The 21,022-nt window shown below is 42.3% G+C and overlaps 1 protein-coding gene across 1 annotated transcript; it reads left to right on the top strand.

Annotated features, from left to right (window-relative positions):
* Positions 1 to 11,916: 11,916 nt before the first annotated feature.
* LOC118781157 (tyrosine-protein phosphatase non-receptor type 7-like) lies at positions 11,917 to 20,249 on the top strand. Its single transcript, XM_036534066.1, has 11 exons — positions 11,917 to 12,008; positions 13,217 to 13,264; positions 13,984 to 14,178; positions 14,600 to 14,783; positions 15,178 to 15,262; positions 16,050 to 16,129; positions 16,750 to 16,887; positions 17,717 to 17,827; positions 18,106 to 18,263; positions 18,437 to 18,550; positions 19,380 to 20,249. Exons 3-11 carry the CDS (start codon positions 14,012 to 14,014, stop codon positions 19,564 to 19,566), a joined length of 1,224 nt encoding a protein of 407 aa, XP_036389959.1. The 5' UTR covers positions 11,917 to 12,008; positions 13,217 to 13,264; positions 13,984 to 14,011; the 3' UTR covers positions 19,567 to 20,249.
* The last annotated feature ends 773 nt before the right edge of the window (positions 20,250 to 21,022 follow it).

The following is a 21,022-nucleotide window of genomic DNA, read 5'->3' as shown; positions in this document are numbered from 1 at the left end:
AGGGTGTCGACATCTGCTTTCCCCCCAAACCACAGAGCTCACATCCAGATGATGTCACTTGTTTATCGTAGTGTGGAGAGGGACACTGAGCATCACAGGCTGTTTTGTGTCAGCTGTAATGAGACGTGAATGTGTATATGTGAATATGGATATGTTAATGTGGATATGTGTGTATGGATATACTGTAAACACAGGTGAATGAATTCAGAGTTCTTTCACTGCATTGTACACCTGCTGTGTCGACACGGGGATGCCTGAAGTAAGCTCCAGAGGGGCTGTTTTTCAGGGGAAAGAAAAGCATTAGCACACCTGGCAGGTGGGCTGGAGACAAGGTAGGCCATGTGACAGAATGAGCAGCTCTGAGGACAGCCTGACTGGCTCACCTTGGCTCACCTGTAACACAGGGTACAGGTAGACAATGCTGGTAGGTGCTTTACACTGGTGTCACTGATGTAACATCAGATTTTATAGCTTAGTAATTGCATTAAATGATAATGAGTGTATGGTGATATAGCTGTATGTTGTGTCAAGGATTGTCGCCTCTGAAGTTAACAAACTCGGCCGGACAGCAAGACTGACTTTTGACACTTCACCACAGTAGTTACTCTGTGAAGTGCAGAAGCCCATCAGATCAGAGCCAGGTGAAATGATTGCTCTTTGCTGTTTTTCTACAAATTGTTTTAACCACAGCTTCTAACATTTTCTTGACACAAAAGTGTAGAGTGGGCAGACAGCAGTCCATTTGTGTCAAGTGCAGATTAATTTGATGTGCGTATGTGAGACACTCTTTCTACCTTTTATTTTATTTTGCTTCTCATCTTTTCCCACTGATTCAATGGATTTCTCTTTTGATGATTTTCTGGGCCTGTGGTCAATCACTGATAAACACTTCTAAAAAGCGTTTTTGCGTGATTTGTTCTTATGTGATCAACACATGACCACGTCCACCCTGACAGGTAGAAATGCAGACTTATAAACACTTGGGCTGATTAAAATACATTCACAAGGACAAAAGGACAGCAGTCGGACAGAGGCAACCATGTTCTGGCAAAACCCCTGTCTTCAGAGGCCCACAGTGTGAGACGTAACCAAGCATTGTGAAATCACACTGGTTCAGTCCAGCAGGCCTAACTCTGTACACACAAAGCTTTGGCTGAGTGGTCACACAAAGGCCTGTCACCCAGGGATAACACTGTGTTTTTTTTTTTTTTTTTTCTTAAAGAGGAATGGATGATGATTAATTTAGAACAGGACAGTACATAATGTTTGAGAAGGACAAAAAGCCCTTTGTATATTGTTCTCATGAGTTACTTGATATAATCCCAAATTCAGAAAAACAAAGGGATAAATCAACAAAATTGGAGCAGAGGAATGCGCTGTGGACGAGAAGTAGGTACTTTTGTTTGTTGCTTGTTGGAGTTTGCTGTGTCCTAGAGAAGACTGTTTTAAAATTGCTATTTTATCTGATGTCTTACAGTGACAAATTCAGCTGGTCTGTGCACCAAACCCATCAGACGTCTACACATCCAGAGCTCTGTTCCATATAAAATCTATAAATGTGAAGGGTGAGTCTGTCCTGCTAGTGAAGAAATTATCTGTTATTCCATAGTGGGACACAGATATTCTTCATACAAACGAAACTAAAGCACAACACATATCTATGCATAAATGGGTGGGTTTTATAAAACAGCACTTTATTAACCCCAAAGGTACTCGATATGTAAAGATTAAGTGTATTTCATGCAGTTTGACTCAGTTGTGTATACTCCTTAAAGACTTAATTAGCACTTAAAAACCTTCAATCTATAGTATTACAAATGTCCTGGATTCGTCTGACTGTAAATGTATGTTCGTTGATTTACAATGTTGAGAGAATATATCTCTGGAAATTAGTCCAATGATTTCCTTTCAGTAATTTCAATAGTATACTGTCTAAACTGTATTCCACTGTATTCCAATACCAGACAGGGAGCAGTGTGTGTAAGGGGTTAACACTGGCGGCGAGGTCAGGAGGTCAGACACTTGGACCCAGGAGGAGAGATACACTGGTAAATGATGCACACTTGAGGAGATAATGCCAAAAATAAATAAATAAATAACACAGGCGAACGTCAATAATTTACCATCAATCAATCAATCAATTTTTAATTTTTATATCATTAATCAGATTGTCCCAAGACACTACACAGTGCACTATACCAATGGGAATTAAGAAAAAAAAAATGGAAAAGCTTGCCTGAAAGGGGATAGCTGAAAAACTGACCATGATCCCTTGCAAAAGGAGTCATCAAGACCTTTGCATCACAGTAAGTCCACCCCTATGTGAGGACTCAGTTGTGCATGCTAACAGACAGAGGCAGACAGGGAAGACACAGGACTGATGGAACAGCCTGCACATCTTTCTGTGATTCTGGCAAAATCCAGCCACAGAAGCTATGATTTCATTGGTGTAGGCCAACACTGCCATCAACAGGAAGGCCAGTGTAACTCTGGTACAATGCATCAAGTGGTAACATTTGTGTTTTATATTGTACATGGTCCATTATATATAAAATAAATAAAAAACAATTACAACCTGGAGCCTATAACGTGTGAAGAATGCGCACTTCCAGTTTCAACTGCTTCCTGTTCTGTCTACCAACCCACCCTAAATGAATTGTGAATCCACTTTTATTTCAAAATTTAATTTCAAATTTCAGTGCACTCCTGCCGATTCATTATTGTTATACTATATTTAATAAACAATATAATAATACATAATGTTGTCAGCCTAAAGGTATGTAATTACTGCTCAAGATAAACTTAATAACATTTTTGCATTATGTTCTCTTTAAGCAGATCCACCAGCTGCCCTTCTTTACCACTCATCCAAATGTTTGACTTCTTTTCACAAATAGGTAGGTGTGGGGTTGGGGGCTGGGGTGTGTTCAGCAGAGCAGATCGACAGATTTACGAGAACAGAAGCATTATGATCATCAACAACAACAACAATGAACTCCTTTGAATCCAGTACTCCGAATGCGCAGCAGACACTTATAGGGCTGCAGTACCTTCCTCAGCCACTAAGGGCAGCAGCTTCAGTTTATGAAACTTTGGAAATACACATCAGTGTTCCTCCCTGTCACTGAAGCGTCAGAACTTGACATGACCTTCCATATAATGTGAATGTATGTCCTGTAGAACAGGGAGGTTTGCTGTTTGATATGGTTACAGTGGCACTAATCTTTGTCTCAATGGGGTCACACGTCATGAGGCTAAGATTATTGACCCCCGCATTTGGACGTAATGAACAGGGGGAAAAGTGGGATATGAAGCAGACGAGGGATGCCATGAATAGCTACTGTGGAAAGGAAGTGCTAAATGAGATATTTATACTAAAACATAAAACCAGTATATCTCAGTTTAGTTGATTACGTAGGGATTACATTATTGCATTATTGGTGTTACAGTCATTTCTATAATTGTCTCAGGTCTACACATACAAACCATAGCCATCATGCCTCCCCATTGTCTTTCCAAGACCAAACCTCACCCCCAAAACCCTGATGCCTGCAATGAGTGGGCAGGCTGGAGATGTACATACTGTATGTGTTGCCTCCCAATAGATACTGTATGTACATCATAAGGCATAAATGGTTGTTTATGTCAAAAATGAATTGGTGAAGAATGTGTTTACATGGATGCAATGTTTCCAAACAGGGTTGGGGATTTGTGAGGAGAGACCTTTAGGTACTAGGCCTAGGGTGTGTGAAATTTCTTAGATTGTCTTTGTTTCAATCTAATGAATGTGATTACCTCTCGAACATGCTATCCTCTTTTCCAGATTTTGCTGTTCTAGTTGACAGGAGGAAAAATTTAAAGACTTTGGGTAGCTTTTTCTTTTTCATCCCAGAAAGATCCCTCCAATGTTAACTGTACTCAGGGTAATGGACTTACAATGTACGTATGATGGACTTAAAATGTTCCGGTAGAGTATTGCTTTAATAAACCTTCTTCTGAATTTAAAGAGAGAAGAACAGGGTGGAAGAGATATGAATGTCAATGATTATTACAGCAAGGCTGTTGATCACTTCAGCTCTGGTCTCATGGTGTGAAGTTTAAGATTAGTGTCTGCACTGTCATATCTGGAAACCCTGTGCCAGAGATAAAGGAGTGAGCTCACCTAACATACAAAAAAGGAGAAAGAGTGTGCGGGCCATGGGGGGCGGGGGGGGGGGGGTCTGGCCGGAGGCGTGGGCGGAGACGTGGGCGGATTCGTTTCCTTATTGCCGGCTGATGACGCACCCACACTTTCAGAACACACAAGAGTGACAACAAGCCAGACAAACCCGAAGAAAGCCACGGAGAGAGTGAGCGAGATAGAGAATCAGACACTCCAACCTCTGACCTGTCAGAGCAGTCCAGGGCCATCTTACCTGGGATTTAATAAAGTCTGTTTATTCATGACAAATCATGGTCTTCTAATGATACCAAATTCAGAAATACCTTCATACTCTCACCATATCCTCTTCACATTCTCATCAGTAAAATGTGATAGATGTGCACATGGGTGGTATTCAAAATCAAATGTCAATTCAGCTAATGTCCTCAACCAATAGCCGAAATGACAAGAAGTTGTCGCATAAGGCAGACTTCATTCTGCTGTACTTCTGCTGAGTAAGAAGGGAGAGGAGTGCATACACCTTTGGTACACTGGCTAATTAGAGCTTTTGTGCTGCGGTTTGACACAGGCCCCTATGTTAGTGAGCAAATTAGAAAGACAAAAAAAAAGAATAAAACCAGGATTCCACCTGGCATCTCTGGATGTTACAGTGGATTGCTTCCTTGTGAAGTGATCCCAGCCTATTAGAGATGCAGTTCTGCCCCAGACCAGACCAACACTAACACTGTTCACCTCCATCTATGTATATCTGAAGGAGTCTTGCTCAATGAGAATGCACTTAGTTGTAGAGAATGTGTTGTTACTAGTGTCACGGTGTGTATTACAGTTTTCTTTCGGTAATAATTCTCTTACATTTTGGCATGTTGTTGCCATTTTGAACATGGGATGAATACTTACACATGACACTGCGGTGGTAAGTTATAATTAACTTGCATCACTCAAGACAATTGCAATGTTTCTATTCCGCCTGGCTAATAAGATCATTACCAACTAAATTAGCTAGCAAGCTTTGAGATGGGGCATCATCACATTCACTTTAAGTCAGCCATAACCACAATACCATACTGCAGGTTATTAGCAGTTTTTTATTGGCTTAAAGCTAATTGGGTAAATTAGCTAACTATTGCAAACAGGATCCAAGATACTTTGAAAATGTTCACTTTTTCAATGATACTTCATAAGCACAGGAATCATGCTCTTTAATAACTCTGTGACTTATGGGGTTTGCATTAACTACACACATTGACCTGATGTCCATAACTGTGCATAGTTCAATATGCATACCATATTTGAACCTTTTTGTCTGGTCTTGGTCTATATTGTCTCCTTTAATCCTTGATTATTCCACAATTAAATAAATAATTATAACACTAATATATCATAATAGTTGTAGTTTTGCAGTAGAGCTGGATGAATATGGCAGAAAACAAGCTTCAGTGAAGATTGTGAATGGCTGTTAATAACAGGAACTGCTGTGTCACAGCGACAGGAAGTGGTTTGCTCAAGCCTCAGCTTCCAGCTTTGGGCCTGTTGTTAGGGAGCTACCTCCCCCGTAGCAACCGCCGGAAGTGTAAGCTGGCCTCGGACGGCGGGCGCACGTCTCTGTCATGCGGTTCTGCGACTTTGTTGCGAAGGTTTTGCTCATTAATAATGGACCATGAAGTGAGAAAACACACTACTGTTCCCACGCCTCTTTCTCTACAACAGCCAACCATCCACCACATCAAGAGTGTTCATGGATGCTTTTCTGCAGTCATTGACACCAGCAATAGCTGGTTTATTCTTTGTCTTTTGCAAATAATTAGCACATTCCATGGACACAGACAATTTCAAAGCATATCATTTATTGTTATTTTTTAAACTACGTTTTTAAAAAAGAAAACACATGCTGGCAACAACTGATGCGCATTATTGGTTATCATAATGATGAAATAGTGCCTGAAGGAGCCAGTTGTTTATAACAAGCAGCATAAAATCCCTGGCAGTTTTTTCATTACTGTCTCCTAGCAGTAAATGAAAGATAAGAGCCTATCTTTCATCAGGAGCTCGGAAACATCTTGCATATCACAGGGTGAAATGACCAAATTGTATGGCAAAGAAGCATTATAATTGGGTGAATTATTACAAGAAGGTTGTCATCTTTGCATGTATCAATGCATCCATGTGTTGTCTGGGACCTCTGTGGATCGCTACAAATCAAATGACATTATATCAGTGCTCCTCCACATCCCAGCTAAGAGAACAAATGGTCTCATCTCTCCTAAAAGGCACATTTTTCCACATGGGACTCAGTTACACGGCACGATTCTCTGATGAGCACAAAGGCAATATTTGCCTCTCGCTTTGTAACGGCTGTAATAAACTGCTGTACTAATTAAGGCTGGAGTCTACCAGCTCTGCTGCTCTTTATGAGGGGAAGGGGAATGCAATACTCAACTCTCCCACAATGCCTTGCTCTACCTTCTTGTGAAATGAAACCACTTTCTGACCTAAGAAGCCGGGGGTGGGGGGATGTTGGGGGGATGGGGGATGGGGGGGGGGGGGTGCTGTGCCTTATTTCCTTGTCCCCAAAGTCAGGATAAGTGCCTCTTTTACAGCTGCACAGGGTGGGTCATGTGCTGCTTCCATGTGTTGCTTTTGACAGAAATGGAAAACGCAAAGACAGAGGCATAAGTACAACAGCTCTCGTACGCTTAAAGCTACAGGATTTTGTATTTAATAAGCCATTGAAAACAGCACTCGTGGCTGTTGCCTCACTCCTACGAGCATTTCACATTTGCAGACATATTAACTTCGACTGAAATCACTCTGCCTCTGTTGGCTGTTTCCTCTGGTTTAATTGGTGGAGGGGTTGCTGCTTTTTGCAGACATAAATGGCTAAAAGTGCCACACCACAAAGGACTAACTGCAATCTGCCCCATCGCTATGTAGCACGGTGCGCACAACATCTTATCACTCCGATTTTTTAGCTGGTTGAAAGAGATGGGAAATTTGTGTGCTGGGGGGTGTAGAGACTTTTTGAGGTAGCAGTAGTGAAAAATTGGTGGCCTAGAGTGAGTAAGTGTGTGTGTGTGTGTATATGTGTGTGTGTGTGTGGGAGGGGAGAGAGGAAGCAGCTGAGAGGTAAGAGGAAAAAAAGCCGCTCTCTTCAGCTTTCCGAGAGCAGAGCAGCTCAGCGCCTGCTTCGTCAGTGTGTCGGTGTGTATATTTGTGTGTGAAAGCGCGTGTGCCTTTCAGCTCATAAATCCAGGCTTGGCCAGCAGTGTCTGAGGTGTCAACGCCCTTGTCTGTGGACCAGGGGAACCATGGGATGGATCTGATCCCCACGCGTGTCCAGGTGAGTACCCTGCTGGAGCGCCGTCTGTGGAACGAGGGCAGCACCTGGGGACGGAGAGTAGTCTCTCCTCCGTCACTCACAGGGAGCTGCCTTTCGAACCGCCGATACAGACCTTCAGAGTCTGACCTCGGTCTGCTCTCAGAGGTTCTTCACAACTCGGACGCATGTGTTTGAAGTGATGAATAAGTGCTGTTCTAACTCCTCCTTGGTCTGTTGCTTCATGTGAGTACTGGAGAGGGTAGCGTTATGGAGGAAGGGAGGAAGCTCTCGCTGGCTGCCTGTAGCACTGGCCTCTGCTGACCACAGACGGAGCTGAACAGTGTCTGTCCATAAAGAGGCTTCATTATCTTTACTGCCGTCAGTGTGACAGCACTGATCCATACATATTGTTGTACTTTCTCCTCAAAATGTTGGAAAGTAGTGGTTGAGTCCTGCCCTGGAGCTGGCCACGAAGTAATGCGCTGTTCATGCAACTCCAGGGGGTTACTGCTTCAACAGGGCCAGTTCCCTCAGCTTCACAGGTGCCCTACAGACACCTGGGATAAGCTATGTTTTATTCAGCAGAAACACAGAAACCAATGAGAATGAAGATGGTTAAACTTCGGTATGCAAACGTGGAGAGAACAAGGAAAGATAGATGTGAGACGTTATGTCAAACTAAACCTCAGTTTATCCACTTTAATCCTGTCTCTGTTCTCCTTCGCCAACCAAAACTGTTGGAATCTTTTGCTTTGGGTTTCTAGACTGTCCTTGGATATGATAAGGAGCTGTTATGAAAATGGAGATGATGTTCAGATATTTTCTCAGGAGGATGGCTCAGTGTGTTTGAGTAAAATAGTTCTTAACACAGAGGGCAATTAATGGGCTAGATAGAGCTAAAACAGATTTTTCCTACTCAGAATTTCAGCAGATTGCACAAGAAAAGCTTACAGTATACAATTTTATGTTGTCTATTTTAATTGTCTGTGTAGGGTGCATGGTAACTGTTTCAAGAGGCAAAAGACAATCAATGCGTGTTTTTCATGAACCACATTAATTATACTGTATAATTTTAGTAACACTCTACCTGCCTCTACTTTCTCTCTGGATCCGTACACATTCATTCTGGGAAGGTTCTGTGGCAAATCTCTCACAGTTACAGTCATGCTAAATATCAGGAAATCATGCTTTGCCCAAGTATGACACTAAAAGATAGCATTTAAAGGTATAGTTGGTCCGATGTAAATTCTTAGAGTTAAGGCCATTGTGTTCAGTTGTGGCCTCACACTGGTAAAAAGAAAGGTCAGAGTCATTCATTTTACAGACATATTGGTCTTCCACGTTAAATAGATCAAGATTTGAACAAACATTACAGTTGTATGCAGTTGATGCAGCGCTCACAGATCAGGGATTTCAGTGTTTCTCCTTCATCTTCCCTCTCATTTTAAAAGCTTCTCACTGGGAGCTTGTGTTTTTTGTTGGGAAATGTTGCCTCAGAAAGGTGTACAATGTCAATCCCTAAAATGATTTTTTATTGGTGAAATTGTATTGTTTCCCGTAGCAACAGCTGTCCAAAATGATATTCATATTTACTGCAGTGTTAGAATGCGAGGGGAAGCCTCTGAGACATCGCTTGGCTATTTTACCCCTTGGTCATGAGATAAGTGAGGGTGAACTTGCAAAGTAGGTCACAACATCCTGATTGTAATTCAACAGGCATCGCTTGCTCATTGTCTTAAACAAATAAATGAATCTCATTTTATTCTGTGCACCTCCCTTTGCATTGATTTAAGGGCATGGAGCGTTGTTCATATCAATTCAATAAAAACAACCAAAAATATTTCCATGAATATGAATCTTTCTGTAACATTATTTAAACCTGATCCATAGCTTCTTGTACTTATTCTTTACCTAGACAGATGAAAATGGAAGTATACTGTAACCCGCCTCACCCATCAGAGCACAAAGAATGGCATTTTTACCATGCTTGTTACCAACAGCATATTGCTGATGCTATCTGAGGTATCTTGACAAGCCTCTAAAAGTGAAAATTCTCTGAAATGCAGTTACAGTGCAAAAAGTTCACTAACAAGTGTTATGCCCACTGTGTATCCCCACAGTGCTACTTCACAACATTACCCCCCAACACACTTTGATTGGCTGTTCATAAGGTTTCTTCCGCTAAATATGTTATTACTGGTTAAAACAATTATTCTAAAACTACACACCTGAAAGGCAAAAAGCTATAATTACCCGCTCTGCTGGTGACATTAAATAGGTTTCTGTGTGAAGTTCAAAGGGTCTATTTAACACTGTCACCGATGGTGAGGGGATAGTGAGGTCAGAAAATCAAAACACACAACAACAAAATACCATTACGAGAATTTAGATATTAAACATTACATTAACCAGGTTTATTTGTATCAGGGAAATACTATAAGTTGTTTGGAAATAAAATGAGGTCAGTAGTGTGCCATAGTGGTAATGAGCAGGGCTTGTAACCAAAAGGCTGCTGGTTCGATTCCCTGCTGGGGCACTGCAGTTGTACCCTTGGGCAGGATACTTAACCTACAGTTGTCTCTAGAAAACTATTAGCACAAAATTTGGCAGCTTCTCTTATTTAGGATAAAGGAAAGGCAGCTTTGGTATGACCAGCTGACACTATTCTCCATCCCCTGTCTAAGTAGTACAGGAGGCTCTTTATAAAGCAGCATTTGTTACAAAGGCATAGGTTCCCTCACAAAAGGCCCTTGCACATAAATGGCAGTAGCCACAGCTGAAGACAATCTTTAAATGAATAAAAAAGGAGATTACAGCAGTGAGTCATCAAATAGCTGTCTGAAGTTAATTTAACAAAGGACGGCTGCTAATTACTCATTTGTCAGTTATGTTTCTAACAAGTCATAGGATCATGTGAAGGTGTGGCTTCATGTGTGTAATTCCTGAATGAAGGTCCAGGAAGTTCCTACTGGATGAAGTGGGAGATGTGTGGCGAGAAGGTGAGGCTAGCTAGGCAGTTACACTAGCTAGCTACATAGGAGATTTCACACAGTTCTACCATTCCTCTCACTGCGTATTCTTCTGAATCTTTTTCTTGCCTTCATAATCACTTTCACACCACCTCCTGTAGACCAATATTGACTAAGGTTCTCAAGAGGTCAGATCACATACGCATAGCCCAGGAGAAAGTGCAGCTATGTATGCCAGAAATCCCCGACCATGAGATCACAAAAGCCACAGAAGAAGGTCACTTTGCTGAAGGTTTCGCCACAAGGTCACTTCAAAACACCAAATAAGGGCTTTTTCAGCTCACCTTCAAAATGTTTATCACTTATGTAATGCAAGGGAGAATCTAGGCAACAGGTTCCGGACAGACAGCCAGACATCACAGAACCAAAAAAATCCACGTGTTGTTTGCTCCCCAAAATGAAATGGATGGAAATGTCCTATCTACACCACCAGAGTAAAATGGCTTTGGGAGAAAGAGTGAGTGGTTAATGAATCACCACAGTCCCAACATAAATATGATCATAGTATTACTGAAAGCAAAAGGAGAGGAATTCCTAATGCTACACAAGGGGAAATGATTATGAGGTCAGTTATTAGAAATCATACAAACGTTCTATAGCTAACTATGAGCATTATGAAAACTTGATCAACATGCCGCTGTGAAATATAATGGTGCAAATACAAGGGAACCTATTTTGATATCATCATTACAAACTAAATGTTATCACAATAATTGTCATCACTACGTCACTGCAAAACTGAATATTAAGATTGAATCGTCATATTTTCCCCATGTAAAAAAGCCACTGATGTGCCTAATATTAGTGTTTAATTTGTCCTCTTGTGTAAAATATGTAAAGCAAATCTGAGGCAGATAAACTGCCTCGCTACAGTATTAAGATTTTAAAACGCACAACTTTGGCCTGGTTTATGAAATAAATTATTTTTTTGCCGAACAGTCTAATTTAATAGTCTAATCGAACAGTGTATCTAATATAACCATCTCGTATTTTTCATGTATGTTCACTATATTTTACACTCTTCTTTGAGATGCAAAATTAACGACTAATCTCTTTACCATAAACACCAGCTTTCTCCAAGCCACGACAAATGAGGAACTATTTCAGGAACTATTGCATAATGCTGAACGTAAAAGTAACCTCTCTTCGATATAAGAGAAAAATTATACTGAAAAACACTATGAGTGTACACCTTCGCAGCAGCTAATGTTCCACTACCGGTGCCGTTCATGCCTCACCTCCCTCGCAGGAATTGTCCTCCAGCGTTTGCTCCTCTCACGTTTAGACATGTGCACCGGAGAGCGAGCAGGGCACATGCTTCTCTACCCTGTCAAAGCCGTGCGTCAAAAATAAAAATATTTAGTGCATGTCCGTTCCTGCTGACTTTCGCTCTTCTGCTCCTGTGGTGAGGTGGCGTTCTTCCTATTCTGTTCCGGATCGCAATAATCTCAGCAGGACGCTTTATTCCGGATTTGTTAGAAATTGTGCGCCCGGACCTCAGGTATGGATCCACATCTCCTATGCACTGTGACAGAGGAAGGTCTGACAGTATGGTGTTCAACTCTACACAACTGTCTCTCAGATATTAACAGCTGACCAATTGCTCATGTACCACAACATATAAAAACATTTGTACCTGACAATGACTTTTTGGCACATTTGATAGTAATAAATTGTGACAGAATGCCACCGTGAGCTTTCTTACATTGTTCGTGCGTGTGTTATTTCATTTTAGTAACCACAAGTCGAACTCTTCTGTTTAGACTGCGAGTACGACTTTTGGCCACTTCTTGGCCTTCTAAAGTCTAAATTCTATAACTTTGCTTGTGTCCCATTATTATCTTTGTGTTAAGTGCTGAAATATGGCATTCCTTGTTGTTCTAGGCTGAACGTGGCAACGTTTTAAAAACCTGACAATAATGACAGCATTTGCCACTTTGCAGTAAACCTGACTCATAAATAGTTTTAGTCTAAAGCATCGCTACTGTTCGGAAGATTTCATTGCTCATTAGTCGTGCTGAAAACAGTACTCTTTAACATATTCTGCGTTTCATGTTTGTTAGATCAAGAAAAGGATGTGGTTTGTGTGAAACCTGGAGGTCTTTCCGATTCCTGCTTATATTTTTAAGCTACAAAAGCCACAGTGATCCAATTCATGTACCTCATAACGCAGAATTATTTTAACGTATAAAAACGTTATCTATCTGAACTCAGGGCAACAACTCAGGACATATCACCAATAAAATATTTCACTTCAAAACAAGGCAAGGAAAATGCTTAAACTATCCTACTGGCTAGCACAACCCACTTACAGAGACGCACATTGATATTGAAACGCTCTCACAACGTTAGTGTGCTAGGCTACAGATTAGTAGACTCTGATGCAGACTTAAAACCTGGATACGGTGTTTTCACTGTCGCCTCGTGTCAAACGTAAGATATATTTTTTGTTCAAAAAAAAAAAAAAAAAAAACAATCTCTTTTTCAATGTTTTGGTCCACCTCTGTGAATGCGCGTGTGAAACCACACAGAAGGAGTCTGGAAAGGCTGTAGCAGCATGCTTCAGTGCCTCAGATTGCTAATGCTAATGAATAATTCTAATGGATAATGCTAATGGATAGTACTTATGGATAATGCTAATCGCTAATGCTAATGAATAATGCTAATAGGTAATGCAACTGGACTATTTTCCTTCTTTCCCTCCTGTAGGCTGAAAGAGGGGATTGGAGCATGGAGGGGCTTCAGTGTTCCACATATGTATAAATTTATAATTCTTTTGCCCAGAGCTATTTTCTGTCTATAAGCTTCATGGGTGTGCCTGTGTTCACTGAATTCTTTGAATATAAATACGGGCTGTGTTTTAGGTGACTGCAATTGTTATAGCCGTAGTGCTGCAGTTCAGTCTTCTCCTCTTCAGCCCTTTGGCTTCAGTGTTCCTGGGTCCTTGCGTTTAGTCCCTGATCAGACCACACTGTTTAAAAAATCTTTCAGTTTCATTTTATTTTACTTTACTGGATGTTATTCGTTGTCAGGATCGATAAGGCAGTTGTAATAACATGTAAGAAAGCTCTCAAGCAATGTAGGAAACAATTTCTTTTTCAGTGGCACCAGCAAATAGCACACAGAAGCAAAGGCATCTGAGCCAAGGTGCCTGTCCTAACAGCCCCTTCCTGCTAAATACCTGCAACCATCATCCCTTGATTAGTAACAAGTAATCAATCAATGAATAAATTAACCAATTAAACAAGCAATGGTATAATAAGTTAACCAATTAAGAAAATAAGTAATTACCATCTTATATTGCCAGGCCTGCTTCGTTCATTGGGAAACAGAGGGAGGAGAACAGTTACTCACACTACTTTTTTGTGTTTGAGGAAAACTGCAGTTAGTATTCCATAAATGCTGTATATGGACTCATTCTCAGGGGTAAATAACTGATTTAGTATCTCCCCCTCCATGCCTTGTCTCTCTTTCAGAGTCTCCATAATTTGGGGCCTACACAGCATGGTTGAGTTGTGTTCCTCTCAAGTTCCTGTTCTCTCCACGAGCCCCCATTCTCACGCAAATATGGACCAACCTGCAGATCCCCCATCAGGCCTTCCACCAAAGGACCAGCCTTTGACCCCTCCAGCTGTGACAGCCCCTCGGAAACAAGCTCGTCTTCAGGAGAGGTAACCACCGACAGGACTGGTGCCATGGCCCTCTTCCACAGTGGCAGAATTTCACTCTGTCATGTCCAGCCTATCACACTGCCTTTTGATAGACTCACCAATGTTCTATTTATTACGAGCAGCTCTGTGTGTGCCTCTCATCAACAGCTCTGTCTCTTCCATTGATGACGCTACAAGAGATTTGATATGCTGGCTTGCTACCAACATTGTTGAAGGTGTGTGTCCTGATACAGGGCACCCATAGCTGGCATAGCAAGGCAGAATCTCCTCTGACCAACCTGACCCTCCAGGTTGGAGGAGGGAAGGAGCACAGGGGCTGAGCATTTGGTCACAATAAATACAACATCTGTCATGGAGGGTTGCCAGAATCTATTAAACCTTTGAGACTCCTGATCTTTGACCTTGTCCCATACATCCGCAGGCGGGGCTCCAATGTGTCTTTGGTGCTGGATGTGAGCAGCTTAGGTACTGTAGAACCCCTGTGCTCCATCTCCACACCCCGCGAGACCATCCTTCACCTCCTCAGGACCAGCACACGCCCCCTGACTGCTGCCCAGCTCCAGGAAGCTGCTGGCCAAACAAACACGCTGGACAAAGAGTACCAGGTACTCACACTGTCAGACGCCTGCCAGCCTCATTATGAGGAGAGCATTCAGTCATTTTTGACTGATGCCAGAGGTGCTCTTAAAGCAAAGGTGCATAAGCGCATATCAGAAGGACATCTGAACAGGTGTACATACAGGAAATGACAGACCACATTAAAACAACTTGTATCAATCCATCATGCAGTGCTGCAATAACAAGTGCTATAATAAATGCAGGGCAAATGGTGCAAAAATGGGAAAAAACTAATATTATGAAATATGAGTTCATAAAAACATAACTCATAATGATATGCCTAACACATGAATCACTTGGACTTTAACTCAATAAATTATGACGCATATAACAAATGTCAGAAATCCATAATGCATAAATTCTTTCTCCCTTCCATGACAGAAAATCCCCCCAAACTTTGTAAATTCATCAGAGTTGGACATCCCGGGCCACGCCTTAAAGGACCGCTACAAGACCATACTGCCCAGTGAGTAACCTTCACGTTAAATAATACTGCAAAAAGGACTGCAGTGAGAATTGGTCTACTCTTTGAGCACAAATCCCTCACCAATGATGGTTCTTCTGAGCTTCATAACTCTGCTTTCCGAAGCTGTCTAGATGAAGTCTTCATTACAAATTGAGCGACTTGTCTTGCCTCTCCCTGCCTTGTAAAGTCTACACTGTACGACTGGAAATGATTTGGGTTAATTATTTAATAGTATATTAATTAGTTAAATACCCAGTGAATTGGGCTCCCGAGTGGCTCAGTCGGTAAAAGCATTCTCTCTGAGTGTAGACTGAGCGCTATGGCCCGGGTTCGAACCCGACCGTGTCACTAGCCGACAGTGACCAGGAGCCCACAGGTGGAACACATTGGCTTCATTCCGCCGGGGAGAGGGGTGGGTACACCGACAGGGGCTTTGGTCCCATTAGCAACAGCAACCCCTGCTGGTCAATCGGGCGCCTGTGGTCCACGTGCCAAAGCTGCATACGAAACGTCTTCCCCCGACTCATCTCTGTGCTAGCTTAGCTGGTGGACCGCAGTGCAAAAAGAAGCAGCGGCTGACATCATGTGTCTTGGAAGAGGGCACGTGCTTGTCCACGCTCTCCTGGATTGACAGTGGGGGTTGTGCAATGGGACCGAACATCGTTGATGACAAATTGGACATTCCAGAATTCAGGGAATTAGGCATTCCAAATTGGGGAGAAAATGGGAAAAAAAATACCCACTAAATTATTGTGATTAACTGGTTGATTGTATTTGCCTCCTTCAGATCCCGAGACTCGGGTGCACCTACAAAAACCAGGGGCTGAAGGGAAAGGAGAGAGCTACATCAACGCAAACTATGTCCGGGTTAGACCAATCTCTTATTTTACAGTGCAAACTACATCCAGGTCAGACATATCTCTTATTTTACAACACAAACTACATCTCAGTCACACTGATCTCTTATTTCATGATGCAAAGTTCTTCTGGGTCAGACTGATCTCTTATTTTATAAGGCAAACCACATCCGGGTCAGACGGATCTGTTATTTTATAATCCAAATCACATCTAGGTCAAGCTAATCTCTTATGTTACAAGCATTATTTCAATATAAATTCCGTCTGTATTATCGTCTTTAAACAATGTATACTTTTAGCGTAATAATTTAACAAATTATCTTCAAAATCAATCTTCAGATACTGTCCCAGAAGGGAGAATCAATGGAAAGAACTGTAATCAGAAGAGATTACTGTTGTAATATTAATTCCTTTCGGTGAGAACATGCCTCAGAATTCCTCCACCAAATTTCACCGGTTTTATTTTTTCTCGTTCTCCAATGTTAACATGTTAATAAGTGAGTAGAGTGTTTCTCTGGATGCACAAAATCAGTAGAAAGACACAGGAAACTGAGGTGGGAGTGTTAACAGAAATCCCAGAGTCATTCCTGCTGCCTTTACTGGACCCCAGCTCTGTGTTGGCCCCTGCAGGGTTATGGCGGCAGTGCAAAGACCTACATCGCTACCCAGGGACCAATGGTCAACACTGTGGGGGATTTCTGGGAGATGGTGTGGCAGGAAGATTCCTCCATCATTGTCATGATCACAGACTTGAAGGAGAAGAAGGAGGTAAGAGTGGAGAGAACGGTGTGGTGTGGAGCAGGACAGCAGTGCGGTGTAGTGGTAAGGAGCAGGGTAGTGATGTGGTGTAGTGGTAAGGAGCAGGAGATTGGTGCAGTGGTAAGGAGCAGCAGTGCGGTATAGCGGTAAGGAGAAGCAGTGTGATATAGTGGTAAGGAGCAGCAGTGTGGTGTAGTGGTGAGTAGCAACAGTATGGAGTAGTAGTCAGGAGCAGGGGTCATAACCCAAAGGTTGCTGCTTCAGTTTCCTGCTGGGGCATTGCTGTTCTATTCTTGGGCAAGGTACTCCACCCAAAATCCCTCAGTAGGGATCCAGCTGTATAAAAGGATGACATATAAAAGTGGTACGCTACTGTATGTAAGTCACTCTGGATAAGAGCAGCTGTGTATCAGTTATAATGTAATACAATGACTTATATAGACATGTTAATACAACCCCAGTTATACTGAGGCAATCGGTGAACTTTCCAAGTTTTTGGCACACCCAGTGTCTGGGTGGTCTGAAGAGCACATAAAAATGCATAAAAACCCAGGAACAAAAATGTTCCACCTGTCACTGCGAGGAAGCAGTCTGAAGCGTGCAGGTGTCTCCAGCCCACACTTGGTTCTGATGGTCCAAGATGGTCCATTTGGGTCCAGTTAAGCTTCTGAAGGTGCGGAAGAAGACAGCATAATATTCTCTTCAGGAAATGTAGTGTGTCGTGTTTTTGAGTGTCAGAGCACTTTACGTTCATAATAGTTTATTATGTAAACTCCTGGCTCCTAGTGCCTAGTGCCACTCTGCATTGAACTGGAGGTATGTCTCTCCTGTCTTTCAGAAATGTGTGCTCTACTGGCCCAAGAAGGAGGGCAAGTACGGCAGGTTTGATGTGAGAGTGACAGATGTCGAAGAGTGTGAAGGATACACCATCCGAGACCTCACCCTACAGGTAAGCCCAAACCTGTTCCTCAAGTGTCTTTATTTCAACAATCATTCACTTTCAATCAGTCACCTTCTCATTCAAAACGGCTACGCAAGCAGAAGAGATCGTTGTCCACCTCTGTGACTACAGAACTGCGTCATAAATTACATATCCATGGCCCACCCTCAAGGCATTGTTTGCCTGTGACAGGATTATCCCACTGAGTCATGGTCCAATACAAATGGCTGAATTTCTACTTTGGTGATGATGATGATGTTAATGATAGTGATGATATTGTGTCTCAGGTGGAATCAGAGGTCAAGCAGGTGAGACACTACTGGTACTCAACATGGCTGGATCACCAGACTCCAGACTGTGCTGGTCCTCTGTTGCGGCTAGTCAAGGATGTTGAGGATAAAAGGAGGTCTCTCAGCAACCCAGGACCTACCATTGTTCACTGCAGGTTATATACAATGCTCTGAACCTGTGTGTGTTATGAGTGTTATGATTTGTGTGTTGTGTCTGTCATGTCTGTGGTGTGTATGTGTGTGTGTGTGTGTTTTTGTTGCCCTGTGTATGTACGTGAGTGTGTTTCTGTTGTGTGTATATGTGTGTGACATGCGTGTCCTCTCTCAGTGCAGGGATTGGTAGAACTGGTTGTTTCATTGCCATCAGCATCGGCTGCCTGCAGCTCCAGCACGCGGGAGAGGTGGACGTGCTTGGAACTGTCTGTCAGTTACGCCTTGACAGGTAGGTGCACGGTCTGGCTACCGCACACCTGGTGATACAAAATATGAGCTTAGTATCGGCTTTCTGTTAAACCTTACGTGAGAGAGCACTCTATGTTATAGATTTATACTGTAGGAGGAAGAGGTGACAGATGTGTTGCCCTGTCTAATGTGATTTGTTAAGAATACCTTTTCAGTGAAGTTGAAAGTTCCTGTGTTTAAATGCTTTATATTGTCTGAGATCTAAATGTTTCCATTTGAATGCTAAATTGTTCCTTCAGATGCATTGAGGTGGGACACAGTCACACCCCTGGATGTGACAGGTTATGAACAAATTAAAGGATCATGTGGTTTCTGGAAAGAGGGTGGAGCTAGGTTATTGGCTTTCCTATGCAGAATAATGATGTAATCTAAAGTAACTATACAAGATTACTTGATGGTTTCCAAACCTCAGAAACAAAAACAGTCGTGAGCACACATCGGGAAAAGAGCTGCAGCAGTGTTGTCATAGCACCCAGGAAGTTACATTTTCACGCGGGGGCATGACCATTTCACCTGCTGGGGCTAATGTGACACACACCAATGCCAGGACATGAAATGTGGTGAGGTCACAGAGCAAGTGAGGCAGCCAATCAAAGCAGAGTGTAGAATGGTTCTGTGTTGGTATCAGAGTGGCCAGCAGCTATAGGGACAGACTTCAGATTTGAGGCTCATTAGATCTGTGGCCAACTGTCATGAGAAATGAAATTGGGACACCCCCCAACCACTTTTAGTCTTTGTTCCCTCCTCCTCCAGCCTCCAACAGCTTTTAGTCTCTCCTCACTGTTACTAATCAGGACTCCATTCTTTAGGGGCGGGATGATACAGACCAGCGAACAGTATCAGTTTCTGTACCTGACCCTGGCCCTGTACAGCCGTCGGCTGGGAGATGGACACTTGGGCTGGGAGAATGACAGCAAGCAGTCGAACAGAACATCTGAGGAGGACCAGCATGCCTCACCACCAGCAAGGAAACACCAACAACACTGGTCCCCGTAGGTGCTGGATGGCAGACTCTGTGAGAGGATGATGGCTCTGTCTTCATCCAGGATTTTTGTTTCAGATGGCTTATAGCTTACAGGTCTAACTAAAAATAATAATAATGAAACAGTATACCAGTAAAATGGGGGACAGGCTATTGGATTAGAATTGTGAAAATGTCAAATCACATTATTGTAACCTCCTGAAGCAGGGGCAGATCAACCTGCATTTTGCCAAATGTGTGCACACTGCTAAATTTCAGCTGCATTGAAATCTGGAAACTGAGCCGATGGTGTTCATGTAAGTGCTCTCTGGAATATACTAGCAATAGAGCCAACAAGCCAAGAGTGCCGGCGAGAGTGGCTTCCATGATGGAGAGCCAGGAGAGGATCCTCTGAGTGTTTTCCCAGGTTAACGTCAGCTTCAAGTGCATCACAGAGGTGCTCCTGTAGCAGCCAGTTATTCATGCCCCTTTCACTGATTCAGCCGTAAGGGGAAGTACTGTCACAATAATTCTGAATAATTAATGAAGAAAAACGTTTTATTTATATTGTGCCGAAATTATGCTTATTGCTTTTTTTGTGGACGTTTTAAAGAAACCCTCTTCACAGGACAACGGTTGATCTTCTCAGACTGTACCAGCATTCAGAAAACAAAACTGCAGTCTTCTCTTCTGTACCCTGGTTACAGAGCTCCATGGTCACGTGGGCAACCCTGGTTTTATAATTGGTTTTATATCATTGATTAACTTCAATAATCACAGGTGATTCCACTACCTAAACAAATGCAGATATCTGTTGGGTCATTCATCTCATTGTTGGCATGAAAGCCAGAAGCATTTCACCCTCCAAGGACCATCGAATGCAGTACCCAGAGTTTACATCACAAGAAGCATTCCTGTTTCTAATGGTCATATCCACAGGAATCCAATCCAATCTGCTGGACACAGACTCATTTCATCACTGCTTATGGGTCTTTTTTTGTCTCTCATAATATGAAGATAAACATTTGTTTTGTGCTTTGAAAAAGAATGTTCCTTTTGCTACAGATATTGCTACAGAACTCAAGAGAAAACGAATGTATGCAGTACACGGCTGTTCAGCAAAAAATGCTTTCCAAGAAACTGCCATTACAGAAAACAATAAAAGAGTAAACTACCAGCTAATACTCCTGTGCTGCTTGGTGATTTAGGAAGAAGAACAGGAAGTGTAAATGATGAAGATGTGTAAATGAATATGATGCACAATGTTGCAGGGTGGACTGCATCAGCATTTGTTAGCCAGTGAAATGTCTGACTACTTGATCACTGAACGTGACTCACCATTTAATGTGTTCATTAAGATCTAAAAAAAGAAGAACAAGGAAACAATAGGGATCAAAAGGTTCTGAGGCTTTGAAAAGAAGGCCACTATCACTACACACCTCTTTACATTGTGTATTCACTCTGAGCAGGGAGAGTGTAAATGCACAGGGT

Source organism: Megalops cyprinoides, chromosome 7, assembly GCF_013368585.1.
Source record: "Megalops cyprinoides isolate fMegCyp1 chromosome 7, fMegCyp1.pri, whole genome shotgun sequence".
NCBI lineage: Eukaryota > Metazoa > Chordata > Actinopteri > Elopiformes > Megalopidae > Megalops > Megalops cyprinoides.
The sequence above is the reverse complement of the archived record's forward strand: the minus strand, read 5'-3'. Positions and strand labels throughout refer to the sequence as shown.